Source organism: Sphaerodactylus townsendi, linkage group LG06, assembly GCF_021028975.2.
Source record: "Sphaerodactylus townsendi isolate TG3544 linkage group LG06, MPM_Stown_v2.3, whole genome shotgun sequence".
Lineage (NCBI taxonomy): Eukaryota > Metazoa > Chordata > Lepidosauria > Squamata > Sphaerodactylidae > Sphaerodactylus > Sphaerodactylus townsendi.
Genome location: NC_059430.1, coordinates 48,873,996 through 48,894,772, shown reverse-complemented (window position 1 = coordinate 48,894,772; position 20,777 = coordinate 48,873,996). Strand labels below are relative to the sequence as shown.

At 40.5% G+C, this 20,777-nt stretch overlaps 1 protein-coding gene across 1 annotated transcript in view; it reads right to left on the bottom strand.

The window, feature by feature from the left end:
- DCN (decorin) overlaps positions 1–20,541 on the bottom strand; it is a 42,522-nt gene extending 21,981 nt beyond the window's left edge. The window contains exons 1-2 of the mRNA XM_048501949.1: positions 20,228–20,541; positions 11,045–11,281 (exon numbers count right to left, since the gene is read on the bottom strand). Coding sequence (XP_048357906.1) covers positions 11,045–11,246 — 202 coding nt within the window. The 5' untranslated portion in view covers positions 11,247–11,281; positions 20,228–20,541. The remainder of the gene's footprint in view (positions 1–11,044; positions 11,282–20,227) is intronic.
- Between the last annotated feature and the right edge of the window lie 236 nt (positions 20,542–20,777).

Here is a 20,777-nt window from a genome sequence, read left to right as displayed (position 1 = left end):
AATTAGGTGCCTCGGCTGATACATGGGTTGGCTTATACACGAGTATATACAGTAATTGAATTAAATTTAAGAATCCATTTAAGGTTTTCCACTTTTGTAACATTATCACCAATGTGTTTTATTAGCCACAAAATCATTTCTTCCTTTCAGTTCATGCACTGTGGAAGCATTATTTGAAACTTATGTGCAACTTATATTTCCCCCCTATTCCTTTGTTTATATCAGCTAAATGTCCCTCAGCTTTCTCTTCTCCTCTCATTTGAATAAGTGTACATGATGTCAAATCAAGATTTAAATGGACTGATCTATATCTGTATGTTCTAATTATGGTCAGATTCTATATTGTAATTCTAGATGATGTTCAAGGACCTGGTTTGGAAACTTTCCAAATGTTTTCTCTTAACTTCAGCCAATAAGGAGTGCTTTAAGAAGGACTATGTTTGGATTCAGTTTCTTGATACATTTCTGAAGAGAGCAAATTGTATATAATCAGACCGAGATTGTACCTCTTGTGATTTATCCTTTCCCGTCTACAGTAAAAAGCTAAATTATCACTGAGTGTAATGAATATAATATCCAAGTATAATTAAAACAGGCATCTAGCATAATTTTAAAATTTAGACTTTTTCATATGTCAGTGTTCTCATATATATCCCCAACTAAAATGTTCAGATTATTGGATCTGTAAAAAAACAACACTTTGAATGAAATTACATAACTAAATTCTAACCTCTTCATTTTGAAACTATAATTATATCCTGTGGGAGGGGGTTGACAATGAAGAACAAATCTCTGCTTTAGTATAATTTCTAGAAAAACATAAGAACAGTTTAAGTTATGAAAATCCTTGTATGACAATTCTCAGATTGCTCAGATGAAGCAATGGAATTGAAACTTTCTAGAGTTACATAAGACCAGCTAGCTTCACCCAAGTTTGTTTCTCCACTATAAATCTTTCCAATCAAAACATCTTACATCCCAATAGGGTTATGTTCTTTTGATTTCAACAGGATCTGAAAATCTGGTTGCACAATTAATAACAAAATGAATCTAGTGAATTTTAAAATACCCATTAAAAGTGTATTTGAGCAATAAGAATGTGTTCAAGGATGTTTTGGAGGCCATTAATTCATAGGCCTATTCCACAGAGGTCCCCGCAGCAGCTGCACACTGGCATATATGATGCCAGTGTGGCCCCATGGCCATTCGCACGCTGAAGTACGAGTGACTTCAGAGCAGCTGCGGCCCACAGAGGTGCCTCCGTTTTGTTTCCCCACACTTACCTTCCCTCCCTGCGGAGCTCCACAAGGACAAGGAGACATGTCCACACTGCCCTTTGTCTCCTCGTTTCTGCAGCTCTGCAAGGAGATAAGGTAAATGTGGGGGAAGCAGGAGGCACCTAAAAGTGGTGTCTCTAACCCAGTGCCGTTTGCACAGTGCTAGCTGGGAAATGCTGTTTCCCAAAAGCCTCATTCATTGAGTGATGCAGGAAAACAGCATTTCCCCGTTGGTTTCTGGGGAAAAGCATGGCGCTGCCTCAATGCAGAGGCAGCAGCCGTGCAAACAGCGCCCCCTGGTATGGTGTTTTTACCATTCCAGGGGTAGTGTTTTTGGCCCGTGCAGAGTGGGCCATAGACTTACCATAAGTCAGAGTGGGCCATAAACTCACCATGTGCACTCAGTGCACGTATGACCAAGAAATGAGGTCCAGAGTTATATTGTACGCACACATGCTGCCTGTCATAATGGTAGGCATTTTGCTTTAAGAACACCATTTCTTTAAGAACACCATTAGGGAGATGGATGGAGTATAAATATAGTAAATAAATAAAATAACAGAAGAGTAGACTTAAAATAGAGAGCAAAAGCTGCATTTTTGGTCTTGGTAGTGTGAACATAGGGATCAAAGAAAAAAAGGGAGATCCAAGGCAGATTCTGCATAGGCCAAAACCAGCAGTTAGTGTGAAAATGGTATAAATCCTTTTACACTGTTTTAAACCATTTTACACTGTTTTCGAACTGTTTTCACACCGCTATTTTTGGCCCATGCAGAATCTGCCCAAGATAAAGTCAAGGTTTTGTGCATGATTAACAGACTGAACAATAAAGCCATTAATAGATAATAAAAATATATAAAAATTCAGTCTTCATTTGGAAACTTGGTACATTTGAAAATTTAATAGGAATAAATTTCAGTATGGAATTTTTTAAAGGAAATTAAACAATGTTTAAGATAAATATTAATGATATTTACCCTAAAATGATATTCATAATACAGACTTCAGCCTAGGAGCATACCATAAAATAGTTGGAAAAGGTGAGACACCTCAGTTTAAAGATAAGGTAAAAACAAATATTTTGACAAATGTCAGACAAACTTTAGTGCACTTGGAAGGTCAAGTTTTGACTCTGCTCACCATCTGCTTCTGCGGAGTTATGCTTCTGTAATACAATGACTACCCAGACCACCAAATAGAACAAGAAATATTTCATTCCATTTCTTATAACCACATGAATTTCCCATTAGTACGTTGCTTCAGCAGGTTGAAACTGAGATGTTAAAAGAAAACAACACAGAGTACTGAGGCCCCTTCTGCACGGGCCAATAAATGCAGGTTAAGGATGGTAAAAAACCTGTTTTTTGGGGGGGGGGGACTGAGCATGGGTCCTGCCCCTAAAGCGAGCCTACCCTGTGTTATTTCCCCCAAACCAGTTTTTGGGGAGAACTGCACTATCCGCGAGTTCATTTGAACAATCCCGGGCTGCAGCCGCTTGCGAGTGAAATGGCTGGGCAGAAGGGGCTTTATTCAGGTACGCTTTCATTTTTAAAATTTCCCACCTTAGATCTGCATTGCCACGCAGATGCAAATGCTCATATCGTGGTAGCATGAGACAGCATAGCTATGAAGGTTCATTTGTACATGCCTGCATAGCTACGCATCGGTAGGAGAAAAGTAAAAAAATATAAATGCGCCTCCGTGCAAAGGCGCAACAGCAACCCGCATTGTTTCCGTCGGCTCCAGTCATTGCCTGCATGGATGCACGTGAATGCAAGAACAGGAAAGTGGGTTACTTTATCCCAACTGCAACCCGCTATACATTTGCTGTGCAGAAGGAGTCTTTCTGTTATTGTTGAAAGCAATTTTATGCTGCTTTTCTACCCAGTCAGCATCCAACACTTTCTAGATAGCCTCATAGGAGATAACCAATTTCCTGAATCAGTTCAATTTCCCCCAACTGTAGCTTCTCCATTTTGTCAGGATTGAGTTTTAGCTTGTTAGTTTTCATCCATTTCAAAACTGCCTCCAGGCACCTGTTTACAGTTTCCACAGCCTCTCTGAGATATGCTAGTAGGGCCAGACTGAGCTAAATTTCAACACATCTTGGTGGCCCCTCAGTCTGTCTCTCCAGTTGACTTCTCCCAGCCACTTTACATAGATGTTGCAAAGTATGGGGAATTTGTTCATGGATTTGTTTCAGATTGAGCTGCTGTGCTTATACGTTTTCTTGCCTATCTTCTTTTCTATTTTGATAAATGTTTTGGCATCATTTCCACATCTCATCAGAGAAAATGGTGTTTAACTGAAATAAGCAATCATTAATTCTACTCTGCAAGTAGTACTTGAAATCTTGTCATTTTCTCTCAGAGATTCATCATTCCACAAGAAATGGTGTCTAGTTACCCTGAATTAGCATCATTCAAACATCTGCATAACTCAGAGTTACCACATGCTTGTGCTACTTTACCACACACCAGATCTCTGGCCATAACTCTTTCCAATTTATAAGAAGTTAGTGGATTCTCAGAGCATGGATGCTGGTCAGTGTCACTTTTATATGCAATCTTGTTCCTAAAACCAGACATTCAAGTCAAGAAGATATTTTTCTTGCATAAATATCTACTTGTTACTGATGTGTAAGACTTGATTTACTTGGATCATACTTAGATAACATAACTCTAACATTGTTTTTTTTTAAAGTATGTGTTGTTTGAGCCAACAGGAAAAAAAATCCCACACTGAAATTCAGTAATTTATATTTTAGGATCATAAAATGATAGTTAGTAAAGCAAAGCTACAGACAACTGAAGCTGTTGGACATGAGATCAATTAAGAACCAAAGTCCATGACACTGAAGATCTTTATGAAAAATTGATCGAGCGTTTCTCCTTCCCTCATGAGTAATTGGTCTCACAACTCCTTCTATTCTACTTCTTCTGGCTTTCCTTCTGGATTGTCAGCTGTTTAGCCTTCTTTACAGAGTCACTGTCGTAATCCAGCCAAACTCTTTAGTTCATTCCAAAATAACATGTTGGTCACTTCTTCCATACGTCTTTCTTTTCCTCTTTTCATAATCTTTCCTAAAACCTGTCTGAATCTTGTCCACATATGTTTGACAGAGGGAACATTTCTGAGACTGTGTATTTTGATGATTAAATGTCTCTTGAACTGCCAAAAAGTGATACTGGAAATGCTGAAGAACTATGTAAAGCTTTCAGGATACAATATGGCTGCTTCTCTCCATTGTCTTGATTTAGTGTTACAATGCATTCTGTTAATCTGACAATTTTCTGGCTATGGACTGACCCAGTTACAGCCTCCATCAAACAAAATGGATTTCAGATCCCGACTCTGTTGTTTCTTATCAGAAATTATGACCTTTGTTGAGACTGCAGTGATATACTATTGAGTGATTGTTGTCTGTTCCCTGAGGAACTGCAAGAAACTGCAAACATTGTGACAGCACCTCTTAGCCCCATTTTTCACGGGCCAATTAAAATGCATTGAGTCCCTTTTTAAAAAGCATTTGGGGGGGGGGTTCCTATAGAACTCATCCCCCAAATGCTGCTAATCTGTTTTAATGGAAAAAACTTATTCAGAGAGTTTTTTCCTTAACCCCAGGTTGTAGTCGCTTCCTGCTTGCCTGTGCGAACTATGGCAAGCAGGAGAGTTCAATCCCCACCCCTCTTTTCCTCCACTATTATGGTGGATTCCACAGGCAGCCACCATTATAGATGGTACTCTAATATGCAACTGCCATGCCGTGCAGGTAGGTGGGGGGAATTCTTGGGAGGGGGTAGATTCTCAGGTGGGGGAAATCTCAGCCGCACGGTTCACATAGAAATTCAGAGTTTCTGTGCAAACAATTCTGCCTTTGGATCCCAGTGATCCTAGCTGGCTTCTTCAGCTGCAGCAGAAATGGGATTTATGACCCCATTGCTGCCTGTGTGGAAGGGGCCTTAGTATTTCAAGGAAGTTTTTTTAAGGGGTAAGGGGGGAGTTGCATTACCTAAAGCAACTGTCTGAACCTAGTCCACATGGATTTTTGTAATAGAAGACCTCCTTCCAGCAGATTACCTCAATTATTTTTGACCCTACATGATAATAAGGAAAAACATGGATTGCTGGATTGTTGTTCTTAGTTTGTGTGATTGCTCCAAGGCTTTGGGAAAATCTGTGGATTTATTATTTATTTGTTAACATTTGTAGCCCACCTTTCTCACAGGAACTCAAAGCACATTACACAAAGTGAGTTGGTATAATCAACAAAATGGGACATTAAATAACCAATGCATTAGGATTTTAGAAGCATGGAACCATCAGAAAGAGCTGAAGAATAGCATAAGTATGCTAAAGGAACCCAGAAACTGGTATGTCAACTGGAATATAACTTTGTCAACTAAGCTATGATAAGCTGTTGCTGAGCTATCACAAGAAACAGATTGCACACGACTGGGTTTCACACATAAAGGGGAAAGGCCCCACAGCACTCACAATCATGCTATTTGGGAGAATTTTTCCTGGAATCTCAGCCTGAAACCCATCATGGGAAAGGCCCAGAAGTTACTGATAGTTGCCGACCAAGCATGAAGACTGGCAAACACACACCTGACAAACGCCTCCAACTCTGACAAATGAGAAAAGCAATCCATGGGGTACTGGAAAGATTTTACAGGTATTATGTTTGGTAGTCCCCTTGGTGCCAAAGTATACAATGAATGAGAAGGAAATTAAGTAATGCCTCTTAGGAATTACATGCCACCATGGTACCACCCTGACCCAAGGGAAATGTAGAAAAGTCCAGAAAGAAGGTAGGTTTTGGTAGCATTTTTTTTGCAGTTTTTCTGTTCAAGGTCTCATACTCTTGAGGCTTCCAAAGACTTATCCTTAGCCTGCCCTCCCCTCCTCCCCATTCTTTGTGGATTGAGAGGCTCACAAGCCTGTGACAGAGTCCTGTATCTTAAATCTTCATGGATCCATGGATAGAAGACTCTTCAAGTTGCGTCACCGCTGTGCATGTGTGGACACACTCCTGCAATGGGGAAGAGGTTCCAATTGCAAAGCCTGAGAAATGAGCCTTCTTTTTCCTCTGTTTCCTGAACTCCAAGTGGCGGAGCCTCTTCCCAGTCCTGGATCAGGTCCTGGATCAGGCCTGCAGGGTGTGTGCACCCCTTCACTCATTGCCCTGCAGGCATTTGCGTGGTGCCTTGACAACAACCATATTTGATGGAGTGCTGCTGTGGGGTCAGTGCTCTACTGGCTGCCTAATCTGGTGCTCTGCAAACAGCCTTGGGCCCTCCCGCCATTCCCCCAGGATCATCTGGCAGCAGATGCCTGAGCTACCCTGGGCCCAACACGCCAGCAGGTGGCAGCTCCAGGAAGTTGTGGGCCCGGCCTGCTCAGGGAGCGCCCAGGAAAGTTGCTTGGCTCGGCTGGGGCTGCTGGCTGGGCTGTGGAGAGGGGGAGGTGATGGGGGCATCACCATGGAGGGGTGTCCTTTGGGAAAAGGCAGGAATCTCTGGAAAGGGAGAAAAGAGGACAGCCAGCAATTTCCAGTATATTTTCAGCCTAGGTATACCCAAATGCTCACTCCTAGAGAAACATGCTTGTACCTCTGTTTTTATTAGATTTCATGAGAACTACTTAATGCCTATGAGAGTGTTTAAAATAATTTAGATCCTTCTTTAAATTATCTGATATATAAATGTTTCCAGAACCTTTTTTTAAAGCATAGATTTCTGTGGATAGAATTAAAGTTTGTGAACAATTAAGAAGTAGCTTTGGAGGAACTCAACAATAAAATTGTAGCCTCCACCCAAATTGCTAAGCATTTAAGTAGGTATTATGATAAGCTCCCAAGACAGCCAAACAAACTCTCCAAAAATGTTTTCACATGTAATCATTTAGTCCAGAGAGAGTTTCCACATGCATAACATAAGCAGTACTAGGCTTTTCCACAGGATGTGGTAATTTTATCTTGTTCCACCCTTGTACACTAGAGAGAAGCAAGTATGGACAATAGTAAATTAGAATCGTTATAGCACAGCAGAGTTTTCAGCCAGAGTTGTAGACCTTCAGTAGCTGCCACAAAGCAGCAATTTGTTGGGTGTAGAAAACAACCACAGAGGAACTTCAGTGATGTTTAATGTGGATGTGAGTAGTCCATGTCATATGCAAGAGTTGTTAAATAACTCTACATGAACACCTTTCAGTGAGAAATACTGATCCAAAGCAGGGCAACTATGGAACACCTTTGTTATATGTATTGTCGAAGGCTTTCACAGCCAGATTCAACCGAAGCAGGGTTAGGGACTAGCCTTGGTTTGCATCTGGTTATTTTCAGGTATCACAGGAAGACTTCCCCGTGATACACACCTCCTGATGACAGCCACAGATGCAGGTGAAACGTTAGGAACAAGATCCACCAGACCACGGCCACACAGCCTGGAAAACCAGAATCAGTCCTTTGTTATACTTCAGAATTTCTCCCTGAAGAATCTTTTGGGTTTAATAGTAGTGAAACTTAATGCTTTTCTTTTACATAGTTAAAAGAGATATTTGTCCCTGCACTTTGATAGGCTGCAAGTCCTATCTATAGTTGGATTGAAATTAGATCTCACAGAGAAACACTAAAATACAAATTCCATTTAGGGGTAATAATGCATTTCAATTTTTGACTAATGCTTGTAAAAATACTTTTAAATAGAAATCAGGCAGAGAATTGCTTATGTTAATATTGGAAAGAGTAGCTATGAGTACAAGTTTTCTAAACTTTTGAGAAGATTCTGAGACCTTTTCAACACTTGCGTCTTTCACATATCAGTCCTTTCTGGATGACTAAGAAATCTTTTAGCTGCTTCCCCACAAAGAATTTCAATGTGACAATATGAAAATGTTCATACAGTCATGAGCCACTGTAGGTCACTGTCAATACCCTGGCAAGATTTTAGCTCATGAGACTGTGGTACCATGGGAATCCTTGGCTTGTTATGCTGTTAATCCTCTGCTTGTGTACTTTTGTTTTAGGCATATAGTAACTTTTTTCACCCTTAAAGACAGTTAGCACCTGGCCTTTGTCTTTGTTTTAGTCTTGGAGGCTTTGCACAGCCTGAGAACATTTCTAGTTATTTTATTCTGCAAAGGCAGGGGCTAGAGAAGTATTTGGGGAAGAAATAATCAGAAGTTATGTAGTGGAACTCAGTTCCAGCAAGGTTTGCTTGAATTTTGTTCACAGTGTCAATAAACTGATTTCTGAACTCAAGGGTCTGGTTATTGCAGGGGGTCGACAGATACTGAAAAATTATCAGATGACTGCTTATACACTACTATTTAATGTAAATGTTTCCCAGTATTAATTATCTAGAGAACTACAGATGTGTCAAGCCCTAAACAGTCTGGGACCATCATATATACATGACCATCTCTCAGTATGATCCCTCCTCATTTATTTAGATGATCACCATGGGGCCTTCTATAGTCACTTGGCCTGCAAATCACCCGTTTGTCAACCACCAGGGCAAGCTCCTCTCTCCAGAACCAGTTCTTCAGGGAAGTTCATGTCCTGTTGGACCTTTCAGCATTGCCTAGCTGGAGTGTTCCCTGCCCATGCCCTAGAAGCCTGAGAGCAACAAGGAGGCCTTCTCACAGGCAAATGGGACAGTTTGCCGGAGATTCTCTATTAGCCAATGACTGCCATGCATTTTTGCAGGAGCTGAGCTCCTTGCAGAGTTATTACCTTTTGCAGATGGGAGGGTGAAGGGAAAGAAAACTGTCAGTGGCTAATGGAGTTTCAGCATAGATGCAGCACTGTTCTTTGGCCAATCACAGCTTGCTTTTATACCTTTCTCTCTGGTCTTTGGATCTCCTGCCTGTTGAATACCAGATTCCTTCCTGTCTTCCTGCATGGAGAATACTTTGAAGGGCTTGACTCTACTGATTTAACATTTTTAAAATAATTTATCTTTTTTAAATAGTTGATTATTGTTAGACTTGTTTGTTTGGGCAATTGGTGGGTTGTGGAAAAGAACATTGTTTCATATTGTTTACAATGGGAAATGGGACACCCCCTTTGAGAGCCCATAGAATTGGACCCCCTGAACCAAATTTTGCCAAACTTGCAAGCTTTTCTCAGGAGTAGCTCCTAAAACCACTTGGCAACATTGGTATCTCTACCTTGAAAATACCCTCTTCCAGACAAGATAGACATACACCTCCCCTCCAATTCTCCTTAGGCTAAAATGGAAGCTGAATATTTTTGGGAAAACTTGAATATATCTGCTTCTACTAATACAGGTATTCAGCTAGTTGGCTTTACCAAGAATTTTAAAGCCAAGAAAACCTAAACCCAAACTTTACAATTGTTTTTTAGTTTTGCTCAAGCCTACTCTATATTATAACAATAAGCCATTATTTCTCTTCCTTTTCTACAGACTTTTACCTCATCTAGAAGTTTCTTTGTCTAGAAGTCTCTCTTCTGTCCCTTACTTTGCTTTCTTTATTAAGAGTGTGACAACTATGTTTTTTCATTGTAACTGGAAAATAAAATCCTAGAATCAGTAGTTCCTTTCCTAATTAGTCCCAATGAAGTCATGTTTCAGCAAATGTCAGCTTTCACATGCTCAGTGTGCCAAACTGATTGCATCAACCAGTTTCTAGAATATACCAGCATGGCCAATTGGCCATGCTGGTAGGGGCTGATGGGAATTGTAGTTCCTGAACATCTGGAGAGCCGCAGGTTCCCTACCCCTGCTCTGGGGTATACAATCACTTAATGTAATTATACAATCACTTAATGTAATTCTATGCAGAGTTATTCCTCCCTAGGCTTATTGATTAGCAGAGGAAGGTGGTATGGTTTAGCTCTGATCAGATTTCAAAAGCTAAGAAAGAAGACTCTGCCAAGGAAGAAAATGGCAAACCACCTCTGCTTCTTACTTACCTTGAAAGCCCCTTGTTGGGGTTGCCATAAGTCAGCTGCAACTTGATGGCCCTTTGCACACACAGCATCACTGACTGTATTATGCTTTTATTGGACTAATACTATGTAGGATTACAGTGTGAAAATAATAGAATGTAGACACATAATTTTGAATTCCTTAGCTATTTAGTACTACGGCCCATTATATTTTGTTCATGTTAATATAGACTATATAGAACATTGAAAACAAACTTTTCGTTAAAGAGAAATATCTGCAGTCTTGACTAAAAGGAAAGATAAAATGTATAAAAAGCAAATGGACACTGTTATTTTCATGGTCATCCACCACAAAGACACAGGCTGTTCTCATTAATCTGTAAACACACACACACACACACACACACACAAAGACATCTGGCAGCCGAATGGTAAAGGGATGGGATGTTTGATTTAGTTTCAATCTCCAGACATCTTGCTGGAACTCAGGGTTTTTAGGTAAGTCTCCTATTGGTACTTCTTTAGTAAGATTGCATAGGTACTTTTAAAAGCCTGTAAATGTTAATGGGTGAGATGGGATTTTAAGTACTGGTCATTGACCACAAACAAACAAACAAACAAACAAACAAACAAACAAACAAACAAACACAGGCTGTTTTCTCCAGTGACTTCTGGATAATTATTGACAAAAGTTTGGAAAAATGATGATACAGAGATGATCATAGTCAGCAACAATGAAATTACAGCAGGACAGAGGACATTAGTGGCTATGTCACTTAAAATAACTCAGGTTTTGTTGTAAACCATTATAAACAGCCAGTTTAGGAAGTCACTTTGTTATCCAGCTTACCTAAATCAGAACACTGAACAACCCGAAGATAGCACTGACAGCGGAATGGGCATGTGAGGTCTGGTGCAAGGGGAGGTGGTCCTGTTACTTCATCACCTGAACCTGGTTCATCTTCAAGCATAAAATCAAACAAGCCTTTCTGATGGAATGGTTTGGCAAAGCAAGCTGGCAAGAGCAGAAGAATGAAGATGGCCACCTTCATGGTTTAATTCACCTGTTCCAGGAAGGGCACTGAATCTAGAAACCAAAACAAAGATTGGTAGCACTTTATTTATTTAGAATATTGTATACTTCTCTCCAAACTAGTACAAAGTGACTTAGAAAAATGAAATAAAACCAAACATACAATAACAACATATAAGAAAAATCATAAAACAATACAATTAAAACCCTATGAATAAACCCATCTCTAAAAGCAACCAAAGGCAAAAAGCACATAAAAGAGGGCAGTCTAAAATGAAGAAGAAGAAGAGTTTGGATTTATATCCCGCCTTTCTCTCCTATAGGATATTCAAAGGGGCTAACAAACTCCTTTCCCTTCCACCCTCACAACAAACACCCTGTGAGGTACGTGGGGCTGAGAGAGCTCAGAAGAACTGTGACTAGCCCAAGGTCACCCGGCTGCTGTGTGTTGGAGTGTACAGGCTAATCTGAATAAGCCTCCACAGCTCAGTTGGCAAAGCTTGGAATCAGACCCAGTTCCTCCAGATTAGAGTACACCTGCTCTTAACTAATACACCACTGCTGCTCAAATGACAAATGACATTGATAAAATGACCCTCAATGTATGAGCAGGCCATAAGCATCTTAACAAGATGGAACCTTTTAGTTAAAAGCCTGGGTACAGAGAAATGTTTTCACGTGGCAACTAAATGAAAAGTAGGTTGTACGGTAAATCTCAAGTGGGAAAGCAATCCACAGATGAAAAACCATTTCTACCATCTCTGGTCACCACCTGTCTTAATTCTGCAGTTGAGGAGGGACCTGGCAACTTTCCTGAATCCCACACCTGATACCCTGGTTGCCGATTTCTGAAACAACTGAATTTTCTAAACAGTTTTAAAAGCCTGTGTAAATCACATTACAATAATCTGTACTGGCCAGATGTAACTGTTTGAAGAAGGGCCACAGTTGGTGTATTTAGCTGAAGATGATTTGCACATTTTCACAACATTTTCATTTTTCCAGTGTCTCTTTTTCCTGCTTTCTTTGCACTGCCACAGTGGTAAAGTCATATTAAAGGAAACTTCAGCTATTTATAGCAAAGCTTATAAAGTATTTTATAGAAAAAGTTCCATTCGGCCTCTATATTAAAGAATAAATTAATACAATTCAGACATTTCAAACAGAAGAATTCAGAAACCAAAGGAACATGTCAATCTCCTTGTGCACTACTATATATAATAGTCAAGGCCTGTCCTCTAGTGCTGTCTCTTTATTAGCCTGTGTAGAAATCATTCCAAAAGCTGAAATGTTGACACAGTTCAGGTAGTATTTGAGGTAGCAACCCAAATGGCTAGGAGGAGGAAGAGGTGACCCAGGGGAAAGGCAGCAGTAGCCAGAGTCAATAGAGATATATTGTTGCTGGCAGGGAGGGAAGGGAAATACCTTAGCAGAACAGTCTAAAAGGAAGAAATCAGGAACAAGCTGATGACTTCAAATTCATCTGTAGATTTGATGCCATCAGACCTATAGCCCAATCCAGAGCTGTCGGGCAGGTGGGGAAAGCAACACTTCAGCAGTGCCCAGTTGCCAGTTCCCTCCAGAGGACTTTCCCACAATGCAGGAAACCCTTTAAAAAAAACCCCAAAGAGTCTCTGATAGGAGAAAGAGGAGGTACGCCACAAAAATTGCGACATAGCTCTAAGGCTGGCTCTGCCAGCTCAAGCAAACTGAACCTGCAGTGGAAGCCAACTAAGGTCAGCTCCATTCCTGCAAACATCCCTGCCATGCCTCCACTGATCAGGAGTGCTGAAGCAAAGCTAGGCACCGTGGCCAGGCATCTCAGGGCCACACAGTGGCAGGGTACCAGTAGATTTGCTTCTCTGCCAGGGTTAGTGTCCTGGGGGAGGCAAATCTGCCAGCATAAGCCTGCCCATCTCCAGAAAGGAATTCATCTCCCATCTGGAATTGGGCTGCCTGACTCAGTAGGAATGAGGGGGATCAGCTCACTACATTAAGTAGTTCTTCCTTACAAGTCCATGTGCACTATACAGATAAATCCTCCTGTGCCAGATCATCAACTATTGGGAGTAGTCCACCACCAACATGGCCCATGAATGGTTTACTCTTTTGACCAATCTGTATTTTCCTTTGTACTCTGGGAAACAGGACCACTCTTTTGACTTCTCTTTGTAATTACTTCCCACTCCCCTGCATTCTGTAACTTCAGAAATAAAATAAAACTCCCTGTCAACTGAATGCCTCATTTTAGCTAATTAAGGGTATCTGGATGACCGAAGCTTATGTCATAATAAATTATTTAGTCTTTTAAGTGTCACAGGTCAGCTATTTTCATTCAGATTGGCTTCCTTGTCTTTTTTGTCAAATAATTAACATTTATCCCAATGTTCAAAGGTTTCTAAAAATGATCAGGGCTCTCACCCAAAGAGGCTTAATATTAGATTTCCTACTTGTGCATTAAACATCCAGCCAAACTACATTTCACATGTTTCAGATGCAGATATATATGAAGCTGCCTTATGCTGGATCAGATGTTTGGTCTGGTGAACTCAACATTTTCTGTACTGATTGGCAGCAGCTCTCCAAGATCTTTTCTAAAACAGAGGTTCTTCAGCTAGATTGACTTTGGTATCTTCTGTATGCAAAACATGTGTCCTACTATTGAGTTCCAGGTCTCTCATGAGTCATGAGCAACATGGAAGACGTTTAGAGGGATGTGGACATAAAAGCTCCTGCTTAGATCAGGAGTTCTTAATAGAAGCACAAGCTAATATAAAGAGCTGGGCTATCTATAAATTGGTACATCAACTTTAAACCTATCATTCCTTGTTAAGTATAATGTGGCACTACAGATGTTTACTTTTAGATATCAGTACACAGGCCCAATTGGTATGTTGTCATTAAAATGTGGATACCATTATGCCACTTTTACATGTATGTCCTACAACAATAATATGTGTAAAATATACTATGTTGGATAAAGAGCGGACATGGTTGTTTCATAAACCAGGATTACCAGTATATGGTCAGACAGTGTATCACTCTATATTAAATGTTATCACTGACATTTGCCAGTGTAGACTACAATGATACTGTACAAGTCAGTAAAGGATGAATTGTTTTGGTCATGAGGTCTCTATTGAGTGACTGTTGCAATTCATAGGAAACACAGGAAATGTCTTTTTGTGCGAAGAATTTTGACAGTATTTTGTCCATTAAACATTCTGTCCCTTATGCCTCCCCATTAGTCCACATAAAAAAGTAAGGCCAGCTAGTGGAGACAACTCAGGGCGTTTCCCCACTCACAAGGATCCCCCCTATGCCGCACGCTGTTCTCAGCATGCGGCATCCCTGGCGCGTGCCCAGGTGTGCCCACGACCCCGCGCTCTGCTCTGCACGGGGTCATCAAAAGGCGCCGTTTTCTCCAGCGCCAGGGATGCCATGTGCTGAGGGGGCGCAACAGCGGCAGCGTCCGGGCGGCTTCACTGTCGCCGCCCCTGTCCTGGGGAGTGCAGGGCGACCCCACGCTACTTGAGGAGAGTAGCGCAGGGCTTAAGGTAAGTGGGGAAAGGCCCTCACTTCCAGCCAAATTACCACACATAACTCACTTTCCAGCCAATTGCCATGCACATATAGCTTGGGGGCAGAGCTTACACAGAGCCGGTAAAAACCAATACAAACAAAACAGCAGAATGTGGCAGTTACTCTATACAGAGCAGACTGCTTAGCCTCTGCAATATGGGCTAGCTTGGAGTATCAAGGTCAGGGCACTCCAGATAACTCCAAAGAAAACATTTTGAGCTGAAGGGAGGTGGGAAAGAATGCTTTTAAAGAATGCTGTGGCTAAATGATTAAGGGGGTCTATTAGGCTATATTTAAATGCTGAAATCTCTTCTCAGTAAAATAAATTTAAAAGTTCATTGCCAGAGTGGAGTATGGGGGTAGAGAAAGAATATTTCCAAACATACATGAAGGAGTTTTTTTGACAATGTCTTGCTGCTGAAGAATCACAGCCAGCTTCTACATAGTGACTTCAGAGTTCCAGGTGTGACTTCCATGAAATTATGAACCCCAGAACCTCTCAATTTAGAAACTAAGTATGGCAAGTAAAATAAAGGGGGAGGGGAGACTTACCTGTCGAGAATGGGGGATCAACTTCAAACTCCTAACAAACTGTAGCCTAGCGTGAGCTCTGCAGAGGACGAGATGTGACTTCCACAAAGCCTCCCTTTAAGTCTGAAGAACCTTCCTCCATCTAAAGTTTATTTTACTTCAGTAGAAACTCAATTCAGTCATTTTTGCTCTAGATGTATATGTTAAGGTGCGTCAAGACAAGTCGCTTCTGACTTATGGTCACCCTATGAAATAATAATCGCCAGAACATCCTATTTTTAACAGCCTTGCTCAGCTCTTGGAAACAGGGTTGTGGCTTCCATGACAGAGTTAATCCATCTCATATTGGCGTTTCCTTTTTTCATGCTGCTTTCAACTTTTCCTAACATTAGTGTTAGTTTGCAAAACCTGCCAACAATAGGATGTTTTGGAGGACATTGATTCAAGGGGTCCCCATGAGCTGAGGATGACTTGGCTAATCTGAGGCAAATCAAAACAGCTTTGTGACACTGTAGAGGTTAACTGATGCAAGCATCTTGGAAGAGGATGAGGATGAGGATGAAAAGTTGGTGAGCAGGGGCAAGAGGTCAGGAGGGGTTGGCCCCCTCAGTGGGCACCATTAGCTCACCAACAGTTTTCCAGATCCCATTGTGTTTGTTCATACAATGGGCTTTACTGATAGCATTATTATATTTATTGCTACATAATCTATTTCACAGTGAGAGATTTGTACCACTAATGAACGTAATAAAATCAGGCCACATTCAGATAAGGTGGACTTTCCACTTAGGTGGACTTTCCTCATGCACAGAAGATATGACTTTGCTTTTTCTCTTCTGGTTAATGTACAGTCTGATGAATCAGGGCATACTTCAGTATGTTGAGATTTGTTATGCTGTGATCTGATCAGAGTAAGTTAAATTACTGAGGGAGGAAACAAGGATGGCCTGTCAAGAGAGATATATTTATTTATTTGTTTATGTATTTATGTATTTATTTTCATTCATTCATTCATACTTGACATTTGTCCCCAGTGGCGACTCAAAACAATTTACAGTTTTCCTTTCTTCTCTTCCATTTTATCTTCACAACAAGTCTATGAGGTAGATTAGACTGAATCTGTGCAACAAGGTCATCCAGTAAGTTCCCATGTCCGAGAGGAGATTTGAACTTGAGTCTCAGAAATTCTAGCCCAATGTGCTAACCACTATACCACACTAGCTTTTCTGAGACTTAGATCCATAGAAATCTGGAGGGGGGGGGGGAATAGGTATATGTAGAGTGATCATTAAATCTATAAAAACTGCCTTCTCATAGGCCAAAGTATAAAAATGAAGATCCCTTCAAAGGAAACCATCTAAGAGAAGTGATCATGCTCACTGAACTGACTGCACTCTGGGGAAGAAAAAAAAAGGAATATGAGAAAACTGGCCTGTCATACAAGGGTTGCCAGGCCCCTCCTGGCAACCAGAAGGTAGTGAGTGGGACTCAGAGGACTCAGTGTTGGTACACCAGAAGTGACTGCATGTCAGAAGCAACATGGGACACTCTGGTCTCTGGGCAACAATCCTATAGTTGTCTCTTTATTACCACAGAGTTTTTACCCAAATACCAGAGTACACTACTTCTCCAGTTGACATAATGGTATCCCTTCCCATGCTTGCTGGCAATATCACCCGCATCCAGTAAGCCTACGTCTCCCCCTGCTGCCGATAAATCGTCCTACAGATTGAATAGCGGTGGTGGAATTAGTGGTGGCTGAGGACGGGAGGGCGATCCCACCTCTGGCGCCCTTTAAGCGGTTATAGTAGCCTAGAGATTTGGATTCGATTAGGGGTTATTTTTTTGATCGGTACTGCTTGGGAGTCCTGGATTTCGCATGTTGAAGCCATGCTTTCTAAAGTCTAAGATTAGGAAGGCAACATGGGAAAAGGCAACATGGCACTGAAACCCTGGAACTCTCTCCCAAAGAGACTCTCCTGTCCCCTTCTGTTGCCATCTTCTTGCAACAGGTGAAACAATTTTGTTTTGTCTGATGTTCCCTCAATTGGTCACCTCCTTTTAATACCATTTCAGAATTGCTTTGGGAACTTTCTCTATGTAACATAGTTTTCTGTATTAAGATAGCTTAATATTTTAATTGGTTTTAATTGTTTGAAAGATGTAGAGATTTTGGTTTCAATAGTTTTAGGATGTGTTTTTATCATGTATGCTTTAATACGCTAAATTAACAGGACGCGTATTACAATTAGACGTAGCGTGCCACAGCCAGGGACAGCACAGCGGCACCATATCTTAAGAGGTTTGCTGTGCCACACCTAGCATTGCTGCCCCTTACCCTGTGAAAAGTTGCCTATGCAGCAAAATGGTCAGTGCCACTGATTTTGCTGGCATAAATCCACGCCAGCAGATGGGAGTGTTCCCAAGCTGAAAGGGCTCAGGAAGCTGGCCCCACCCCTGGGAACGTCCTCTTTGGCATTGGCAAAGTCTCCTTTGCCGGAGAAGCACTGCTGCTGAACTGCACTGATGCCCAGATGTTGCACTGCTGCACAACTCCCCAGTACCAACATAAGTACCCCTTACACCAGCTCACCTGACCTTTGTGCAGGCACTAGGGTCACACTGTTCTCTAAGTGGTTTTGCCCCTCCCCTCAGTATTGTACTATTAGTGAAGCACAGTGGGGGCAGAAAGGTGAAATTATGAAGATTTTATTAAATCATCGAAACTTCACAATTGTTTCTTGTCGCCTTCACTTGAATCGAAGCACTGCTATCACCTTATGCTATAGTGCTAAATACCATTCTCTCAGAATGCTGATGGATTTAAGAATCTTTGAAACCGCTCACGCGAAGCCAATGATAATGCCAAATTCGCTTACTCAATATGCATATTATTATATTATTATGTTATATTATGTGTACAGTTATGGACAGTGGAAAAAGGGACAAGATATATTTAAATTAGCCAAATTTGCCTTCTAATACTATGTTCATAATATGACAGTTAAAATAAATGCTGTAGTAGTTTTCTCTTTGCCTTATAATTGTATATAAATCAAAGTACAAGGAAATACAGTTACAGATTCTGCTTTACATATTTATAAAGCTTCACGCTTCCCCCAAGGAGTGCCGGGTGGCAGATATGGCTCTACACACACTCTATTTTATCACCACAGCTATTGTGTGAAGAAACTTAGGGCAATAATTTGTCTATCAGTGAGTTTCCTCACAGAGAGACCTGAATCTAAGCAATGGATTCATATATTGTCCCATACTGGCACTTTATTTCAATGGACTCTCTCCTCTTAAATTTAAATTAATTTAAAAGCACAAAACAGGATCTTAATGGCAAGTGGAGCTGTTTACTTTTGATAAACAGCTCCACTTGCCATTACGAACCTGTTTCGTGCTTTTAAATTAATATATTTACTCATGTAATTAGAATTCAAATGTAGAGGGATATTGTATGACTAAATGATCTCAGAGTATCTAAAAGTGAAACATAAAATAGGTTTATTATTTATTCTTCCAGATAATCAGGTCAGTAATTCAGGTCATGATTTAATAACTGAGTTTTTAATCCTGGTGTTAAATGTTTATGATTCTGTGAGAAGGGTTCTCTGTATTACTTACAGTGTAGAATAAAATATTTTCAAACATGTAACATTTTAATTAGCCAAAATGATTGGCCTTTGAGTTCCTAATATATATACCTGACCCATCAAAAGTGAAGTGACATGACACCCTGACTAGAGTACATGCAAAGCACTCTTTGCCAGCTAACCATGGGCCTTATTCTTCAGATCTTAAGTAACTTGTTAGCCTGTTAACTCACATATAACAGGGGGCAGTATGTAAACTGAAAACAAATAGTCAGAAAAATGATATCTAACATGGAGCAAAATCTAGAAACCATATCAGGAAAGGCTCTGAAGTGCACATTGGGTCCAGGGTTGGGTAGGTGAGGGGAGCTATTAGGTTCACTCTGAAATATGTTGTGGTATTTGCATTCAGGAAGTTGTATCCTGAAACATAAATCAATTAAAATGATTCCCTGTAGTAAATTCAGTATGTTTGGCTTAAGCCTCAAGTGGTTAATAGGATTCAGTCTTTCGGCATTCACATTGCCTTAAAAACATGTAGACATTTAACAGGGCTTTTTTTGAAAGAGAGGAATTGAAACACAGTGCTAGCTTCATCTCAGTTTAAAATCACTTTTTAAAAGCTTCAACAGAAACCAATATATTGCACTGATTTTTTTCTGAGGAAACATAAAAGTCTCTTACAAGAAGAGGATCAAGAACTGATGAGGAACCCATTCTGTTGGGCATATTCAAAGCTTTGGAAGCAAATTCAGTCAGACTTTGAAACAGCAGGGATGTCTGCTATTCCTAGTTGTAGAATTTTACCCATACTTAGCTAGCTGTGTTTATTTACCTTTAGCTCATTCCCTCCAGAATCCTCTTGCCTTAAATATGTAATCACTGTTTACAACTGTAATATGCCACTTTGCGCTGTTCAGAAAGACGTCTGTTAATCCAGGCAAGGCATTTTGCTATTTCAGAAATGGTTTCCCTTATAAAATTTGAATGTTAATCTACATTGTTTCTTCTTTCAACACCATATATTCCAAACCTCAGATTACAACCTGAAAATGCACAGCTGCAAACCGTCTCATGGAACATACCAATACTCAGGCAAATTCAAACAAATAGCTTCAAAAGTTTTATTTTTAAAAAAGGTTAGGAAATGTCTACAATTCTCAAAATATTGCAGTAAGGTTTTGTGAAAGACTCTTCTTCCAGGCTTTATCTTGTTCCCTCTAGCTGTTACTGATGTTTTACTGTACTGCAGCAAAAGTTCAGAATAGTTATATGAAAGCCATACCTTTAAATCCAGGAATTTGCAACAGGCGCCCTCAGAGCTGAGATGCAATTCAGCTAAAATATTCAACCCAGGCAATAGACCATGCAGGTGTGGAAAGGAGGAGGAGAAGGTTACTGCTCAGTGACTGTCACTGGTTGAAAATCCTCCTGCTTCTTCCGTTCCACAGTTCAGTTAAAAAAGTAAGATTTCCCTCAATGAACAGAATCCAGGCTGACACCCACAGTAGATCATATGGTAATGATATGTCTCCTGTATTGTAGCCAGAAACTTTATCAGCCCCCTTTTTTCTGTTTTCCCTCATTTCTTTTTCACATTTCCTAAGTACTTTTGCAGATCAGCACAGCCGCTTGATGTCATTCCCCACCCCACTCTTTTTTTTTCTTTCCAAAAATCACCTTTTTAGCTTGAGGGATTTTTAACTGAGTTGTTTTCTTTAGTGGAAGAAAAATGCCTGGAAAGTTTTTTTCCCTCTCTAGTGCATGAAATTTAACAGAAGTGGTCTCTTAGAGTTAGTCAAAATAGAATTTTACAGTAGGAAATAAATTAATAC